This window comes from Rattus norvegicus, chromosome 20 (genome assembly GCF_021556685.1).
Source record: "Rattus norvegicus strain SHRSP/BbbUtx chromosome 20, alternate assembly SHRSP_T2T, whole genome shotgun sequence".
In the NCBI taxonomy this organism is placed as follows: Eukaryota; Metazoa; Chordata; class Mammalia; order Rodentia; family Muridae; genus Rattus; species Rattus norvegicus.
Window position 1 is genome coordinate 48180160 of NC_141553.1, and position 17651 is coordinate 48197810.

Consider the following 17651-nt stretch of genomic DNA (forward strand, 5'->3'; position numbering starts at 1 on the left):
GCTGTGTCTGCACGTGTTACTCTGCTGTGTGTCTGCACGTGTTACTCTGCTGTGTGTCTGCACGGGTTACTCTGCTGTGTGTCTGCACGGGTTACTCTGCTGTGTGTCTGCACGGGTTACTCTGCTGTGTGTCTGCACGGGTTACTCTGCTGTGTGTCTGCACGGGTTACTCTCCTGTGTGTCTGCACGGGTTACTCTGCTGTGTGTCTGCACGGGTTACTCTGCTGTGTGTCTGCACGGGTTACTCTGCTGTGTGTCTGCACGGGTTACTCTGCTGTGTCTGCACGGGTTACTCTGCTGTGTGTCTGCACGGGTTACTCTGCTGTGTGTCTGCACGGGTTACTCTGCTGTGTGTCTGCACGGGTTACTCTGCTGTGTGTCTGCACGGGTTACTCTGCTGTGTGTCTGCACGGGTTACTCTGCTGTGTGTCTGCACGGGTTACTCTGCTGTGTGTCTGCACGGGTTACTCTGCTGTGTGTCTCCCCGGGTTACTCTGCTGTGTGTCTCCCCGGGTTACTCTGCTGTGTCTGCACGGGTTACTCTGCTGTGTGTCTGCACGGGTTACTCTGCTGTGTGTCTGCACGGGTTACTCTGCTGTGTGTCTGCACGGGTTACTCTGCTGTGTGTCTGCACGGGTTACTCTGCTGTGTGTCTCCCCGGGTTACTCTGTTGTGTCTGCACGGGTTACTCTGCTGTGTGTCTGCACGGGTTACTCTGCTGTGTCTGCACGGGTTACTCTGCTGTGTGTCTGCACGGGTTACTCTGCTGTGTGTCTGCACGGGTTACTCTGCTGTGTGTCTGCACGGGTTACTCTGCTGTGTGTCTGCACGGGTTACTCTGCTGTGTCTGCACGGGTTACTCTGCTGTGTCTGCACGGGTTACTCTGCTGTGTGTCTCCCCGGGTTACTCTGCTGTGTGTCTGCACGGGTTACTCTGCTGTGTGTCTGCACGGGTTACTCTGCTGTGTGTCTGCACGGGTTACTCTGCTGTGTCTGCACGGGTTACTCTGCTGTGTGTCTGCACGGGTTACTCTGCTGTGTCTGCACGTGTTACTCTGCTGTGTGTCTGCACGTGTTACTCTGCTGTGTGTCTGCACGGGTTACTCTGCTGTGTGTCTGCACGGGTTACTCTGCTGTGTCTGCACGGGTTACTCTGCTGTGTGTCTGCACGGGTTACTCTGCTGTGTGTCTGCACGGGTTACTCTGCTGTGTGTCTGCACGGGTTACTCTGCTGTGTCTGCACGGGTTACTCTGCTGTGTCTGCACGGGTTACTCTGCTGTGTGTCTGCACGGGTTACTCTGCTGTGTGTCTCCCCGGGTTACTCTGCTGTGTGTGCCCGGGTTACTCTGCTGTGTGTCTGCACGGGTTACTCTGCTGTGTCTGCACGGGTTACTCTGCTGTGTGTCTGCACGGGTTACTCTGCTGTGTGTCTGCACGGGTTACTCTGCTGTGTGTCTGCACGGGTTACTCTGCTGTGTGTCTGCACGGGTTACTCTGCTGTGTCTGCACGGGTTACTCTGCTGTGTGTCTGCACGGGTTACTCTGCTGTGTGTCTCCCCGGGTTACTCTGCTGTGTGTCTGCACGGGTTACTCTGCTGTGTGTCTCCCCGGGTTACTCTGCTGTGTGTCTGCACGGGTTACTCTGCTGTGTGTCTGCACGGGTTACTCTGCTGTGTGTCTGCACGGGTTACTCTGCTGTGTCTGCACGGGTTACTCTGCTGTGTGTCTGCACGGGTTACTCTGCTGTGTGTCTGCACGGGTTACTCTGCTGTGTGTCTGCACGGGTTACTCTGCTGTGTGTCTGCACGGGTTACTCTGCTGTGTCTCCCCGGGTTACTCTGCTGTGTGTCTGCACGGGTTACTCTGCTGTGTGTCTGCACGGGTTACTCTGCTGTGTGTCTGCACGGGTTACTCTGCTGTGTGTCTGCAGGGGTTACTCTGCTGTGTGTCTGCACGGGTTACTCTGCTGTGTGTCTGCACGGGTTACTCTGCTGTGTGTCTGCACGGGTTACTCTGCTGTGTCTGCACGGGTTACTCTGCTGTGTCTGCACGGGTTACTCTGCTGTGTGTCTGCATGGGTTACTCTGCTGTGTGTCTGCACGGGTTACTCTGCTGTGTGTCTGCACGGGTTACTCTGCTGTGTGTCTGCACGGGTTACTCTGCTGTGTGTCTGCACGGGTTACTCTGCTGTGTGTCTGCACGGGTTACTCTGCTGTGTGTCTTCACGGGTTACTCTGCTGTGTGTCTGCACGGGTTACTCTGCTGTGTGTCTGCACGGGTTACTCTGCTGTGTGTCTGCACGGGTTACTCTGCTGTGTGTCTGCACGGGTTACTCTGCTGTGTGTCTGCACGGGTTACTCTGCTGTGTGTCTGCACGGGTTACTCTGCTGTGTGTCTGCACGGGTTACTCTGCTGTGTGTCTCCCCGGGTTACTCTGTTGTGTGTCTCCCCGGGTTACTCTGCTGTGTCTGCACGGGTTACTCTGCTGTGTGTCTGCACGGGTTACTCTGCTGTGTGTCTGCACGGGTTAGTCTGCTGTGTGTCTGCACGGGTTACTCTGCTGTGTGTCTGCACGGGTTACTCTGCTGTGTGTCTCCCCGGGTTACTCTGTTGTGTCTGCACGGGTTACTCTGCTGTGAGTCTGCACGGGTTACTCTGCTGTGTCTGCACGGGTTACTCTGCTGTGTGTCTGCACGGGTTACTCTGCTGTGTGTCTCCCCGGGTTACTCTGCTGTGTGTCTGCACGGGTTACTCTGCTGTGTGTCTGCACGGGTTACTCTGCTGTGTGTCTGCACGGGTTACTCTGCTGTGTGTCTGCACGGGTTACTCTGCTGTGTCTGCACGGGTTACTCTGCTGTGTGTCTGCACGGGTTACTCTGCTGTGTGTCTCCCCGGGTTACTCTGCTGTGTGTCTGCACGGGTTACTCTGCTGTGTGTCTGCACGGGTTACTCTGCTGTGTGTCTGCACGGGTTACTCTGCTGTGTCTGCACGGGTTACTCTGCTGTGTGTCTGCACGGGTTACTCTGCTGTGTCTGCACGTGTTACTCTGCTGTGTGTCTGCACGTGTTACTCTGCTGTGTGTCTGCACGGGTTACTCTGCTGTGTGTCTGCACGGGTTACTCTGCTGTGTGTCTGCACGGGTTACTCTGCTGTGTGTCTGCAGGGGTTACTCTGCTGTGTGTCTGCACGGGTTACTCTGCTGTGTGTCTGCACGGGTTACTCTGCTGTGTGTCTGCACGGGTTACTCTGCTGTGTCTGCACGGGTTACTCTGCTGTGTCTGCACGGGTTACTCTGCTGTGTGTCTGCACGGGTTACTCTGCTGTGTGTCTGCACGGGTTACTCTGCTGTGTGTCTGCACGGGTTACTCTGCTGTGTGTCTGCACGGGTTACTCTGCTGTGTGTCTGCACGGGTTACTCTGCTGTGTGTCTGCACGGGTTACTCTGCTGTGTGTCTGCACGGGTTACTCTGCTGTGTGTCTGCACGGGTTACTCTGCTGTGTGTCTGCACGGGTTACTCTGCTGTGTGTCTGCACGGGTTACTCTGCTGTGTGTCTGCACGGGTTACTCTGCTGTGTGTCTGCACGGGTTACTCTGCTGTGTGTCTGCACGGGTTACTCTGCTGTGTGTCTCCCTGGGTTACTCTGCTGTGTGTCTCCCCGGGTTACTCTGCTGTGTCTGCACGGGTTACTCTGCTGTGTGTCTGCACGGGTTACTCTGCTGTGTGTCTGCACGGGTTACTCTGCTGTGTGTCTGCACGGGTTACTCTGCTGTGTCTGCACGGGTTACTCTGCTGTGTGTCTGCACGGGTTACTCTGCTGTGTGTCTCCCCGGGTTACTCTGCTGTGTGTCTGCACGGGTTACTCTGCTGTGTGTCTGCACGGGTTACTCTGCTGTGTGTCTGCACGGGTTACTCTGCTGTGTCTGCACGGGTTACTCTGCTGTGTCTGCACGGGTTACTCTGCTGTGTGTCTCCCCGGGTTACTCTGCTGTGTGTCTGCACGGGTTACTCTGCTGTGTGTCTGCACGGGTTACTCTGCTGTGTGTCTGCACGGGTTACTCTGCTGTGTCTGCACGGGTTACTCTGCTGTGTGTCTGCACGGGTTACTCTGCTGTGTCTGCACGTGTTACTCTGCTGTGTGTCTGCATGTGTTACTCTGCTGTGTGTCTGCACGGGTTACTCTGCTGTGTGTCTGCACGGGTTACTCTGCTGTGTGTCTGCACGGGTTACTCTGCTGTGTGTCTGCAGGGGTTACTCTGCTGTGTGTCTGCACGGGTTACTCTGCTGTGTGTCTGCACGGGTTACTCTGCTGTGTGTCTGCACGGGTTACTCTGCTGTGTCTGCACGGGTTACTCTGCTGTGTCTGCACGGGTTACTCTGCTGTGTGTCTGCACGGGTTACTCTGCTGTGTGTCTGCACGGGTTACTCTCCTGTGTGTCTGCACGGGTTACTCTGCTGTGTGTCTGCACGGGTTACTCTGCTGTGTGTCTGCACGGGTTACTCTGCTGTGTGTCTGCACGGGTTACTCTGCTGTGTGTCTGCACGGGTTACTCTGCTGTGTGTCTGCACGGGTTACTCTGCTGTGTGTCTGCACGGGTTACTCTGCTGTGTGTCTGCACGGGTTACTCTGCTGTGTGTCTGCACGGGTTACTCTGCTGTGTGTCTGCACGGGTTACTCTGCTGTGTGTCTGCACGGGTTACTCTGCTGTGTGTCTCCCCGGGTTACTCTGCTGTGTGTCTCCCCGGGTTACTCTGCTGTGTCTGCACGGGTTACTCTGCTGTGTGTCTGCACGGGTTACTCTGCTGTGTGTCTGCACGGGTTACTCTGCTGTGTGTCTGCACGGGTTACTCTGCTGTGTGTCTCCCCGGGTTACTCTGTTGTGTCTGCACGGGTTACTCTGCTGTGTGTCTGCACGGGTTACTCTGCTGTGTCTGCACGGGTTACTCTGCTGTGTGTCTGCACGGGTTACTCTGCTGTGTGTCTGCACGGGTTACTCTGCTGTGTGTCTGCACGGGTTACTCTGCTGTGTGTCTGCACGGGTTACTCTGCTGTGTCTGCACGGGTTACTCTGCTGTGTCTGCACGGGTTACTCTGCTGTGTGTCTCCCCGGGTTACTCTGCTGTGTGTCTGCACGGGTTACTCTGCTGTGTGTCTGCACGGGTTACTCTGCTGTGTGTCTGCACGGGTTACTCTGCTGTGTCTGCACGGGTTACTCTGCTGTGTGTCTGCACGGGTTACTCTGCTGTGTCTGCACGTGTTACTCTGCTGTGTGTCTGCACGTGTTACTCTGCTGTGTGTCTGCACGGGTTACTCTGCTGTGTGTCTGCACGGGTTACTCTGCTGTGTGTCTGCACGGGTTACTCTGCTGTGTGTCTGCAGGGGTTACTCTGCTGTGTGTCTGCACGGGTTACTCTGCTGTGTGTCTGCACGGGTTACTCTGCTGTGTGTCTGCACGGGTTACTCTGCTGTGTCTGCACGGGTTACTCTGCTGTGTCTGCACGGGTTACTCTGCTGTGTGTCTGCACGGGTTACTCTGCTGTGTGTCTGCACGGGTTACTCTGCTGTGTGTCTGCACGGGTTACTCTGCTGTGTGTCTGCACGGGTTACTCTGCTGTGTGTCTGCACGGGTTACTCTGCTGTGTGTCTCCCCGGGTTACTCTGCTGTGTGTCTCCCCGGGTTACTCTGCTGTGTGTCTGCACGGGTTACTCTGCTGTGTCTGCACGTGTTACTCTGCTGTGTGTCTGCACGTGTTACTCTGCTGTGTGTCTGCACGGGTTACTCTGCTGTGTGTCTGCACGGGTTACTCTGCTGTGTGTCTGCACGGGTTACTCTGCTGTGTGTCTGCACGGGTTACTCTGCTGTGTGTCTGCACGGGTTACTCTGCTGTGTCTGCACGGGTTACTCTGCTGTGTGTCTGCACGGGTTACTCTGCTGTGTGTCTGCACGGGTTACTCTGCTGTGTGTCTCCACGGGTTACTCTGCTGTGTGTCTGCACGGGTTACTCTGCTGTGTGTCTGCACGGGTTACTCTGCTGTGTGTCTGCACGGGTTACTCTGCTGTGTGTCTGCACGGGTTACTCTGCTGTGTCTGCACGGGTTACTCTGCTGTGTGTCTGCACGGGTTACTCTGCTGTGTGTCTGCACGGGTTACTCTGCTGTGTCTGCACGGGTTACTCTGCTGTGTGTCTGCACGGGTTACTCTGCTGTGTGTCTGCACGGGTTACTCTGCTGTGTGTCTGCACGGGTTACTCTGCTGTGTCTGCACGGGTTACTCTGCTGTGTGTCTCCCCGGGTTACTCTGCTGTGTGTCTGCACGGGTTACTCTGCTGTGTGTCTGCACGGGTTACTCTGCTGTGTGTCTCCCCGGGTTACTCTGCTGTGTGTCTGCACGGGTTACTCTGCTGTGTGTCTGCACGGGTTACTCTGCTGTGTGTCTGCACGGGTTACTCTGCTGTGTGTCTGCACGGGTTACTCTGCTGTGTGTCTGCACGGGTTACTCTGCTGTGTGTCTGCACGGGTTACTCTGCTGTGTCTGCACGGGTTACTCTGCTGTGTGTCTGCACGGGTTACTCTGCTGTGTGTCTGCACGGGTTACTCTGCTGTGTGTCTGCACGGGTTACTCTGCTGTGTCTGCACGGGTTACTCTGCTGTGTGTCTGCACGGGTTACTCTGCTGTGTGTCTGCACGGGTTACTCTGCTGTGTCTGCACGGGTTACTCTGCTGTGTGTCTGCACGGGTTACTCTGCTGTGTGTCTGCACGGGTTACTCTGCTGTGTGTCTGCACGGGTTACTCTGCTGTGTCTGCACGGGTTACTCTGCTGTGTGTCTCCCCGGGTTACTCTGCTGTGTGTCTGCACGGGTTACTCTGCTGTGTGTCTGCACGGGTTACTCTGCTGTGTGTCTCCCCGGGTTACTCTGCTGTGTGTCTGCACGGGTTACTCTGCTGTGTGTCTGCACGGGTTACTCTGCTGTGTGTCTGCACGGGTTACTCTGCTGTGTGTCTGCACGGGTTACTCTGCTGTGTGTCTGCACGGGTTACTGTGCTGTGTGTCTGCACGGGTTACTCTGCTGTGTCTGCACGGGTTACTCTGCTGTGTGTCTGCACGGGTTACTCTGCTGTGTGTCTGCACGGGTTACTCTGCTGTGTGTCTGCACGGGTTACTCTGCTGTGTCTGCACGGGTTACTCTGCTGTGTCTGCACGGGTTACTCTGCTGTGTGTCTGCTCGGGTTACTCTGCTGTGTGTCTGCACGGGTTACTCTGCTGTGTGTCTGCACGGGTTACTCTGCTGTGTGTCTGCACGGGTTACTCTGCTGTGTGTCTGCACGGGTTACTCTGCTGTGTGTCTCCCCGGGTTACTCTGCTGTGTGTCTCCCCGGGTTACTCTGCTGTGTCTGCACGGGTTACTCTGCTGTGTGTCTGCACGGGTTACTCTGCTGTGTGTCTGCACGGGTTACTCTGCTGTGTGTCTGCACGGGTTACTCTGCTGTGTGTCTGCACGGGTTACTCTGCTGTGTGTCTCCCCGGGTTACTCTGTTGTGTCTGCACGGGTTACTCTGCTGTGTGTCTGCACGGGTTACTCTGCTGTGTCTGCACGGGTTACTCTGCTGTGTGTCTGCACGGGTTACTCTGCTGTGTGTCTGCACGGGTTACTCTGCTGTGTGTCTGCACGGGTTACTCTGCTGTGTGTCTGCACGGGTTACTCTGCTGTGTCTGCACGGGTTACTCTGCTGTGTCTGCACGGGTTACTCTGCTGTGTGTCTCCCCGGGTTACTCTGCTGTGTGTCTGCACGGGTTACTCTGCTGTGTGTCTGCACGGGTTACTCTGCTGTGTGTCTGCACGGGTTACTCTGCTGTGTCTGCACGGGTTACTCTGCTGTGTGTCTGCACGGGTTACTCTGCTGTGTCTGCACGTGTTACTCTGCTGTGTGTCTGCACGTGTTACTCTGCTGTGTGTCTGCACGGGTTACTCTGCTGTGTGTCTGCACGGGTTACTCTGCTGTGTGTCTGCACGGGTTACTCTGCTGTGTGTCTGCAGGGGTTACTCTGCTGTGTGTCTGCACGGGTTACTCTGCTGTGTGTCTGCACGGGTTACTCTGCTGTGTGTCTGCACGGGTTACTCTGCTGTGTCTGCACGGGTTACTCTGCTGTGTCTGCACGGGTTACTCTGCTGTGTGTCTGCACGGGTTACTCTGCTGTGTGTCTGCACGGGTTACTCTGCTGTGTGTCTGCACGGGTTACTCTGCTGTGTGTCTGCACGGGTTACTCTGCTGTGTGTCTGCACGGGTTACTCTGCTGTGTGTCTCCCCGGGTTACTCTGCTGTGTGTCTCCCCGGGTTACTCTGCTGTGTGTCTGCACGGGTTACTCTGCTGTGTCTGCACGTGTTACTCTGCTGTGTGTCTGCACGTGTTACTCTGCTGTGTGTCTGCACGGGTTACTCTGCTGTGTGTCTGCACGGGTTACTCTGCTGTGTGTCTGCACGGGTTACTCTGCTGTGTGTCTGCACGGGTTACTCTGCTGTGTGTCTGCACGGGTTACTCTGCTGTGTCTGCACGGGTTACTCTGCTGTGTGTCTGCACGGGTTACTCTGCTGTGTGTCTGCACGGGTTACTCTGCTGTGTGTCTGCACGGGTTACTCTGCTGTGTGTCTGCACGGGTTACTCTGCTGTGTGTCTGCACGGGTTACTCTGCTGTGTGTCTGCACGGGTTACTCTGCTGTGTGTCTGCACGGGTTACTCTGCTGTGTCTGCACGGGTTACTCTGCTGTGTGTCTGCACGGGTTACTCTGCTGTGTGTCTGCACGGGTTACTCTGCTGTGTCTGCACGGGTTACTCTGCTGTGTGTCTGCACGGGTTACTCTGCTGTGTGTCTGCACGGGTTACTCTGCTGTGTGTCTGCACGGGTTACTCTGCTGTGTCTGCACGGGTTACTCTGCTGTGTGTCTCCCCGGGTTACTCTGCTGTGTGTCTGCACGGGTTACTCTGCTGTGTGTCTGCACGGGTTACTCTGCTGTGTGTCTCCCCGGGTTACTCTGCTGTGTGTCTGCACGGGTTACTCTGCTGTGTGTCTGCACGGGTTACTCTGCTGTGTGTCTGCACGGGTTACTCTGCTGTGTGTCTGCACGGGTTACTCTGCTGTGTGTCTGCACGGGTTACTCTGCTGTGTGTCTGCACGGGTTACTCTGCTGTGTCTGCACGGGTTACTCTGCTGTGTGTCTGCACGGGTTACTCTGCTGTGTGTCTGCACGGGTTACTCTGCTGTGTGTCTGCACGGGTTACTCTGCTGTGTCTGCACGGGTTACTCTGCTGTGTCTGCACGGGTTACTCTGCTGTGTGTCTGCACGGGTTACTCTGCTGTGTGTCTCCCCGGGTTACTCTGCTGTGTGTCTGCACGGGTTACTCTGCTGTGTGTCTCCCCGGGTTACTCTGCTGTGTGTCTGCACGGGTTACTCTGCTGTGTGTCTGCACGGGTTACTCTGCTGTGTGTCTGCACGGGTTACTCTGCTGTGTCTGCACGGGTTACTCTGCTGTGTGTCTGCACGGGTTACTCTGCTGTGTGTCTGCACGGGTTACTCTGCTGTGTGTCTGCACGGGTTACTCTGCTGTGTGTCTGCACAGGTTACTCTGCTGTGTGTCTCCCCGGGTTACTCTGCTGTGTGTCTGCACGGGTTACTCTGCTGTGTGTCTGCACGGGTTACTCTGCTGTGTGTCTGCACGGGTTACTCTGCTGTGTGTCTGCACGGGTTACTCTGCTGTGTGTCTCCCCGGGTTACTCTGCTGTGTGTCTCCCCGGGTTACTTTGCTGTGTGTCTGCACTGGTTACTCTGCTGTGTGTCTGCACGGGTTACTCTGCTGTGTGTCTGCACGGGTTACTCTGCTGTGTCTGCACGGGTTACTCTGCTGTGTGTCTGCACGGGTTACTCTGCTGTGTGTCTGCACGGGTTACTCTGCTGTGTGTCTGCACGGGTTACTCTGCTGTGTGTCTGCACGGGTTACTCTGCTGTGTGTCTGCACGTGTCAGCCATTCCATCTGTGACTCTGACGGCATGAAACGCACAAGCACACGTGAAGGCACGACACCTCTGCATACAAGGAAAGGAAACGAGGAGGCTGAGGCCGCGGCTCGGTGCTTAAGAGCACTCCCTGTTTGTGCAGAGGATCCGGGTTTGGGGCCCAGCACCACCCAGCAGTGCAGGAGCATCCACAACTCCAGTTTCAAAAGACCTAACGCCTTCTTCTGACCTCTGAGGGCGCCAAGCACATACATGGTGCACATCTATGCGTGAAGTCAAGCAACTCGTACACATAAAATAAATTATCGTTATTAAGAAGAGGTGGCTGGAGAAATGGCTCAGTGGTGAAGAACAACACCTGATCTTTCTGGGATCCAAATTTACTTCCTGGCACCCATATGAGGAGGCTCGAAACCACCCGTAAGCCCAGCTCCAGGGGATCTGATGCCTCTGACCTCTACAGGCACCTGCGCTCATGCGCACACACCCGCACATCCATACCCCCACACACACATAACTAAAAATAATAAAAATGATGCTTTAAAATTTGAAAATAAATGGGGTTGTTTTAAAAAATCAGTGAATTCTGTACACGATTCCAAAGATGCTTCAAGTAGTGTTTACTTTTAGGAAGCAGGTCAATAGGTAGGTAATTAGATAGATAGATAGATAGATAGATAGATAGATAGATAGATAGATAGGAAGGTAGGTAGGTAGGTAGATAGGTAGATAGGTAGGTAATTAGATAGATAGATAGATAGATAGATAGATAGATAGATAGATAGATAGATAGATAGATAGATAGATATATAGATAGATAGATAGATAGATAGATGGATGGATGGATGGATGGATGGATGGATGGATGGATAGATGGATGGATAGATAGGGACATAATTAGATAGATAGGTAGATAGGTAGGGAGGGAGGGAGGGAGGGAGGTAGATAGATAGGAAGGTAGGTAGGTAGGTAATTAGATAGATAGATAGATAGATAGATAGATAGATAGATAGATAGATAGATAGATAGATAGATAGGAAGGAAGGAAAAATGTGTCTTCTGTCTACAGTACCTTGTGATTGCACTCTTGTCTTGATTACTTCTGCAGGTAATTGACTATGCCACGCTTGTTCAGCCACGTTTTGACAGTGCCCGTGAAAAGCTAATTAAAGACACCATAAGCGAGGCCACCAACACGGCCATCAAACTCGTGAAAGAGAGGCTCCTGAATGACTTGCGAGTCAAAAAGCAAGGTGAAGCATTTTTCCGCCACAAACCGTGTCTCTCAGTGAATGACTAAGCCTGGCTAAGCCTGGCTAAGGCGGAAGTCGGGTTGGGGGCTTCGGTATATCCATTTCAGTATCTTGGCCATTTGTGCATTTAGATGGAGAAACTGACTCACACCCACAAAAGTTCACTCCTATAACTCGTGCTTGTGAAAGAGGATGTTTACAGCTCTTACCTCTTCACGGGTCTCCTTGCTGACCAGAGGCCGAGAGTGTTTATGACTTTATCCTCACTGGTAGTCAAACAAGCCTTCACCTTGGATGGCTGGTCCATACCACACGCCTGCCAGCCTTGATGGAGCTCGGCTTCCTACTGGGGCTCTGGTGGGAGCTTGAGTGAGGACTCTCCACAGTTCTCTGGCTTTACTGGTGGCAGCTAAATTACTCTGACGCTAATCCAGTCAGCGCAGAGAAGACACTTGGACCCTCCTTTCCAAAACCCAGCTCCCAACAAAATTCCTCACTCCTGCCCAGGATATTTTAGGATAGACTCAAAAGTGGGCTTGGTTTTTCTCTAGGAAAATGACAGTTCTTATTTCATGATGATTTTTGTAATTCATAGATGGGTTCAGAAGAATTCATATCTCTAGTTGTTTCCATACACACACACACACACACACACACACACGTACACACACATGTACACATACACACATACATATATATGTCTGGCCTGGAGCTACGGAGAACCTTCAGTCCTCCTCCGTCCTGTTGAGCCCTTGGATTGCACTGTGAACCACCATGCCTGTCATAACAGAATAGCCTTGGCTCAGTACTGCGCCATATGGGAGCATTCTCACGCTTAAAGATCTGTATCCAAACTCTGAGACCAACTCCAATACTTTTCAACTAGATTCTGTGGCCACTGGTAAATTTCACAGAGCCTCCGGAAGCATAACACCACCTCATACAGCCTTCTGGGTATTCATTTCAATATTCTTTTCCTGATAAAACACGATCGTTATGGAAATAATAATACATAGTATTAATTCAGCATTTACTACCTGATAAAGCTATGCCGGCTACCTTGCGTATATGACCTATGTCATCCTCATAAGAGACCTACAAAATAAATCTTTAAATTTTTAAGTTTTAAAATTAGATTTTTAAATAAATCTTTGATTTCAGTAGACAAAGGAATGCAGACGAAAGAAGCATTTGTAGACCTTGCCCACAAAGACACCGGTGAATGTCTGAGGTGAATGTCTGAGGTTTATATCACTGTCTAGAGTAGAGGGCGGCAGGCGGTCTGTCATGGGTGCGGAAAGCCACTTAGTGGCCACCCCATCCTGCTACATATAACTTAAAGGCTCTCTCTCCCCTGTGTTTCTCCTTAAGAATGTTTCTTGTCTTGTCAGCATCTAGCAAGATAACCTTAAAGATTTTTACTCTTTAACCTGTTTGTTTGACCAGCCATACTACACTCCAACAACAAGTTGTGTCTGGGTTTCTAAGACACATCTTCCACAGTCATGGTAAAGGAAACTATTTAAAGTCCTATTTATCGAGCACCCTTTCTCAATATTCACAGTGTAACTAGTTTATCGTCATTCTTGTGCACTGTGAGATCTTTGTTATTAGAAGTATTTTTGCTTGTTATTTGTTGTACTTTTATTGAGCAAGAATGAATCCGCCTTCTTATGTCGCCCATCTTGTTTCTGATTAGCCTATGAGCTGTTAAAAGAATCCATCTTTCTACCCAAAGAACCTTTTGTTTTTAAGAGCCAGGACTGGGACGGCATGGCTCCCCGTGTCCATCCGGATGATCTAGAAGGAATGTATAGGTTTAGCGTATAACTTTCCAAATGCAAAAATGTGAATGTGCATCGTGCTCATGACCACTTAAAGCTGGGAGGAGGGTAGGAACTGTTAGCCCACGAGTCATTCATTTTATTCAACAAACACTTGAGTGTTTTCTTTGCAGTAGAAAAACGGTAAGATTTTCCATACTCTTGACACTTACATTTTAGTAGAGAGTGGAGAGAAAAAAGAGGGAGGGAGGAAGAGAGGGAGGGAGGGAAGGAGGGAGGAAGAGAGGGAGGGAGGGAGGGAGGGAGGAAGAGAGGGAGGGAGGGAGGAAGAGAGGGAGGGAGGGAGGAAGAGAGGGAGGGAGGAAGAGAGGGAGGGAGGGAAGAAGAGAGGGAGGGAGGGAGGAAGAGAGGGAGGGAGGGGAAAGAAGGAGAGAGCAGAGAGAGGGAGGAAAGGAGAGAAAGGAGAGAAGGAGGAAGGGAAGGAGGGAGGGGAAAGAGGAAGGAAGGAGAGAGGGGGAGAAAGGGAGGGAGGGAGGGGAGAGAGGGAGGAAAGGAAAGAAGGGAGAGAAGAAGGAAAGGAGGGAGGGAGGGAGAGGAGGAAGGAAACATGTAAGATGAGATGGTGCGCACAGCATGAGAGTGGGGTGCTGTAGCCTTGCCATAACCCCCCTTGTCAGAGTGAAGACACTAGATTGGAATTAAACCTGTCTTTCATGATTGTCACAATCTGCAGTAATTCCTCTTACACGAAATTATGAGAATAAAACATAAGTTTTGAAGCTTTTCATAAAATGTCTTCCCCACTGGAACATACAAGTAGATAGTTTCCTATCTCCTGTGAACTTAAAAAGTCTGCTAAAATTCACTGACTATTCCAAGTCTGACAATAAAATTAACCTTAACACTTCTGATTTGGGAGCGCTAACCCCTCATCTATTTAAGACGAATTGTCAAGGGAGACTAGTGAAGGTTTTTAAATCACAAACTATGTAAAATGAAACAAAGGTTAGCCACCAACAGAGACTCCCTATGTCCACACCAGCTAATGTCCACGAATGCTTTGAATTTAACCATCCTCATTTGGCCTAAGAAAATAGGAGACACAGCCTTACAGAACAGTCAAAACTGAAACCAAGTCTGTCGGACCCAGGGGTAACCTTGTAAGGCTCTGCCAACCTCTTTGTCTTCACAACTGCCTTCCTTCAGCACAGCCATTTGTCTTTCAGAGGAGAAGACCTTGAAGGAACTGCGAATGCACTATACAAAAAAAGAGTACGAAGACTTCTCGGATTATAAAAAGACAAAAAGTTCTGAAGAGTTTCCATCCTCTGCAGACGACCCAGGTAAAAGCACACTGCCTGACCCTGTCGAGGAAGGTCCCTCCTAGCGTATGTAGTGAGCCAATACTGTGCCTTCTTTTGCCACAGAAGCTCAAGGCTCCAGGAACTTAAGCGCCTTAGAGATTGGCCCGGAAGACAAGTCAAGGTCAGAGAACACCATTTCCGGGGACACTGATAAAGATGGTAAGGAAATACACTGCCAAGAAAACCTCTGTGGACCTTAGTCCGTTTGTTTTCTATTTGGCCGTCCTATGGGAGCTCAAAACTCAAACACAAAAGTAGAAAACCATCAGGAGGGGGAAAAAGACAGGTTCACTCTTGAAGATTTCCACAAAGCAGCTACAGCACAGAGTAGATTCACCAAAGTGCAGAAGAGACAGAGAAACCGAGGAGTTACACGCAAGCAGAACCCCAAGATTAATGTCACACAATCATTTTCATATGACCACACATTCCTTCTTGAAACCACTCTACTCGCTCTGATATATTCTGGACCCCGAGTGTCATAAACCCACAATTGCAGTTGTAAAATGTCAGCACCATTGACTGTGTTCTCACACCTTATACATTGTTGTGTTCGAATGCTAAACTCCTGACAGCCTATACTAGCACACAATGTAACAGTATGCAACTATGTCTGTTATGTCATCCCACAGGAGCCGCCAGGTCTAGCCTCTGCCACTCTTGAATAACAGTACACCAGGCATTAAATTGCTAGGAAACATTTTAACCCTGGTCCTAAAGAACTCCATGATTTGTATGACTACATTGTGGCTTAGCTATTAGATACCAGTGTGTTTTACTTTATGAATGTGTGTGTGCATACACGCATGCACGTGTGTGTGGTTACAGGCATGCAAGAGCCCACAGGAGCCAGAAGACAGTGTCAGATCCACTGGACCTGGTGTTACAGGCAGTGCCCGACACCTGTGTATACGCTGGGCCACGTCTCCAGTTCTTTATATTATAAATCTGTGTTACTTTTGTTTGCTACCCTGAATAATGTTTCAATGCCTTTTTAGTAAGAGTTTCACCTGGATATTAACATTAGCAGAAAATTGTTTTGCAGGAAAGCTATTCCAAATTGTATTTCCTCCATTAACACACAGACCTATCTCATCTTGCTCAGGGTTTTTCCTTCAGAGTTACAGGAATTTTTACTTCCGAAGCTGTTTAAGCTTTGCTCGCCGCATATTTCATTTTACTTGGGTAGTAATTTTCACTTTTCATCGATTTTCTAAATTGTTTTATCAACTGTTTTATTTCTTCAAAAACATTCCACGTTAGTCCCTGATTTTTCAGGGTCTTTTTTTTTTTCCTTTCAAAATTGAGTAGTTTGCTTGCTAAATCATCTTGCTATGTTAGGATTCACGGAGGCATCTTCCAAAATCAACTAATTGCTTTTCTATTATTAATTTACGTCCTTACTTCCAAGATTTGAACGTTTTGCTCCAGCGTTCTGGTTTTTGCGAGAGTTTTCTGTTCGGGTGATTTTGTTGCTGCCGCTGTTGCTGATATCAATAATGTGACGTACAATGTGAATCTTAACTTTGTTGCCAAGAAAACCTCTGTGGATCGTAGTTCGTTTGTTTTCTATTTGGCCGGCCTATGGGAGCTCAATTCGAACATACATGCTTTTTCTGGTTATTATTTCAAGCTAGTAAGGACTGGCTGGGCACTGTTAGAAACTCATATTTGTTGCCCTCCTACACACACACACACACACGCACACACACACATGTACACACACACACACATGTACACACACGCACACACACATGTACATGTACATACCTTTCACAACAGGCCACCCATACTTTCAGACCATCAAAGTGGCTGCTGGGAGCCCCACCTTTTACTGGTGACTTTACTCAACAATCTACAGCCCTTTCCAGAGACTGTCCCTTTCCTTTGTGGACCAAGTGTCCAACATAGAAGCAGGTACCGTGTCTACCCACAGCACAGTGCCAGTATTGACAGCCGATCTCCTTGAGGCCAATTGAGAGGCCACGGCATCTGGAATGGGAGACTGCTGCCTCAGGAAGGGCATACCTGTGTGTGTGTTTGTTTGTTCGCTCGCATGCCTTGCCTGCTTTAGTTCCACTGCCGATATATCAAACTAAAACCCTGACTTTGTTACAAGTTATTTTTTTCTGCAGACAGATATGGTTGCCCATTTGAATGTTATGGCCCTTGTCTGAATTGTGTCACAACCATGAGTCCTGAGTCCCCAAGCCTATCCTGAACTCTTCTTCCGAATCCAAGCACGTATTGTCCTGATGCTCAGCTTAAGTTCTTAGCCATGCTTCACCCCCAGATGGAAAAGAAATCAGTGGCACGTGCGCAGTTAGCAGGAAGAGGTCCCGAGACCTTCAAGAAGAGAATTAGAGCTCAGGCAAGAGGAAATTAGTATCTGGTAATTGGGTGCTCTTAAATGTGGTCTCCCAAGATTTCAGTGTCTCTTTTGGAATTTAGAAGGAAAAATATGATTTAAAAGACAAAACCACTATTGCACACAATGTACGCCCGTGTGTGTGTGTGTGTGTGTGTGTGTATGTGTGTGCGTGTATGTGTATATGTGTGTGTGAGTGTGTGTGTATGTGTGTGTGTGTGTGTGTATGTGTGTGTGTGTGAGTGTGTGTTGGGAATCAGACCCATGACCTTGCTTATTCTAGGTACAGACCCCACCCCAAGCATTGTCTTTAAGGGGTCCTAAAGCATGAACAGCTGCACACGCGTGAACACAGGAAAAATAACACAACATATTGTTCTAATGAGAAGAGCATTTGGAAAATGGATGCTCTACCATCCTCGGTGTGTGGTTACTATGGTAACCCAGGCATGATTTCTGCTCTCAGGCCATAGCAGAAAGAAGGGGGTGGGGGGGAGCAAGAAGTGAACGCTGGCTGTCATTTAGCCGAGTTCTCTTAAAGAACTGGCAGGAGGGGCTGTGGAGATGGCTCGCCGGGTAAAGAACTTGATACACAAGTGTGGGGACCAGAGTTCAGGTCTTCGGGACGCATGCATATGCCTTACGGGGTGGCTGCGGCACACAATGTTCCACTCTCAGAGGACAGAGACAGAGGCTCCCCAGTGCTGGCTGGCTAGGGCACCAGGGAGCTCAGGGCTCTACTATGATGATTCCCAACATCAACCTCTGGCCTCCACACTCATGCACACACATATCCACACATGCGTGTGCCTGTACATATGTGCCTAATGCACACACGTTAAAATGGAAAAGAAAGAGAATTCGTGGG

General features: G+C 51.0%; 1 protein-coding gene across 3 annotated transcripts in view; it reads left to right on the forward strand.

Moving 5' to 3' along the window:
* Ak9 (adenylate kinase 9) overlaps positions 1-17651 on the forward strand; it is a 196106-nt gene that overhangs the window by 109855 nt on the left and 68600 nt on the right. For all 3 annotated transcript variants that reach the window (XR_015644675.1, XM_087597256.1, NM_001431778.1), the window contains exons 13-15: positions 11123-11267; positions 14278-14394; positions 14479-14574. Coding sequence is in view for 2 of the 3 variants with exons in the window: in XM_087597256.1 (XP_087453382.1) it covers positions 11123-11267; positions 14278-14394; positions 14479-14574 (358 nt within the window). In the remaining variant the exon portion in view is untranslated. The remainder of the gene's footprint in view (positions 1-11122; positions 11268-14277; positions 14395-14478; positions 14575-17651) is intronic.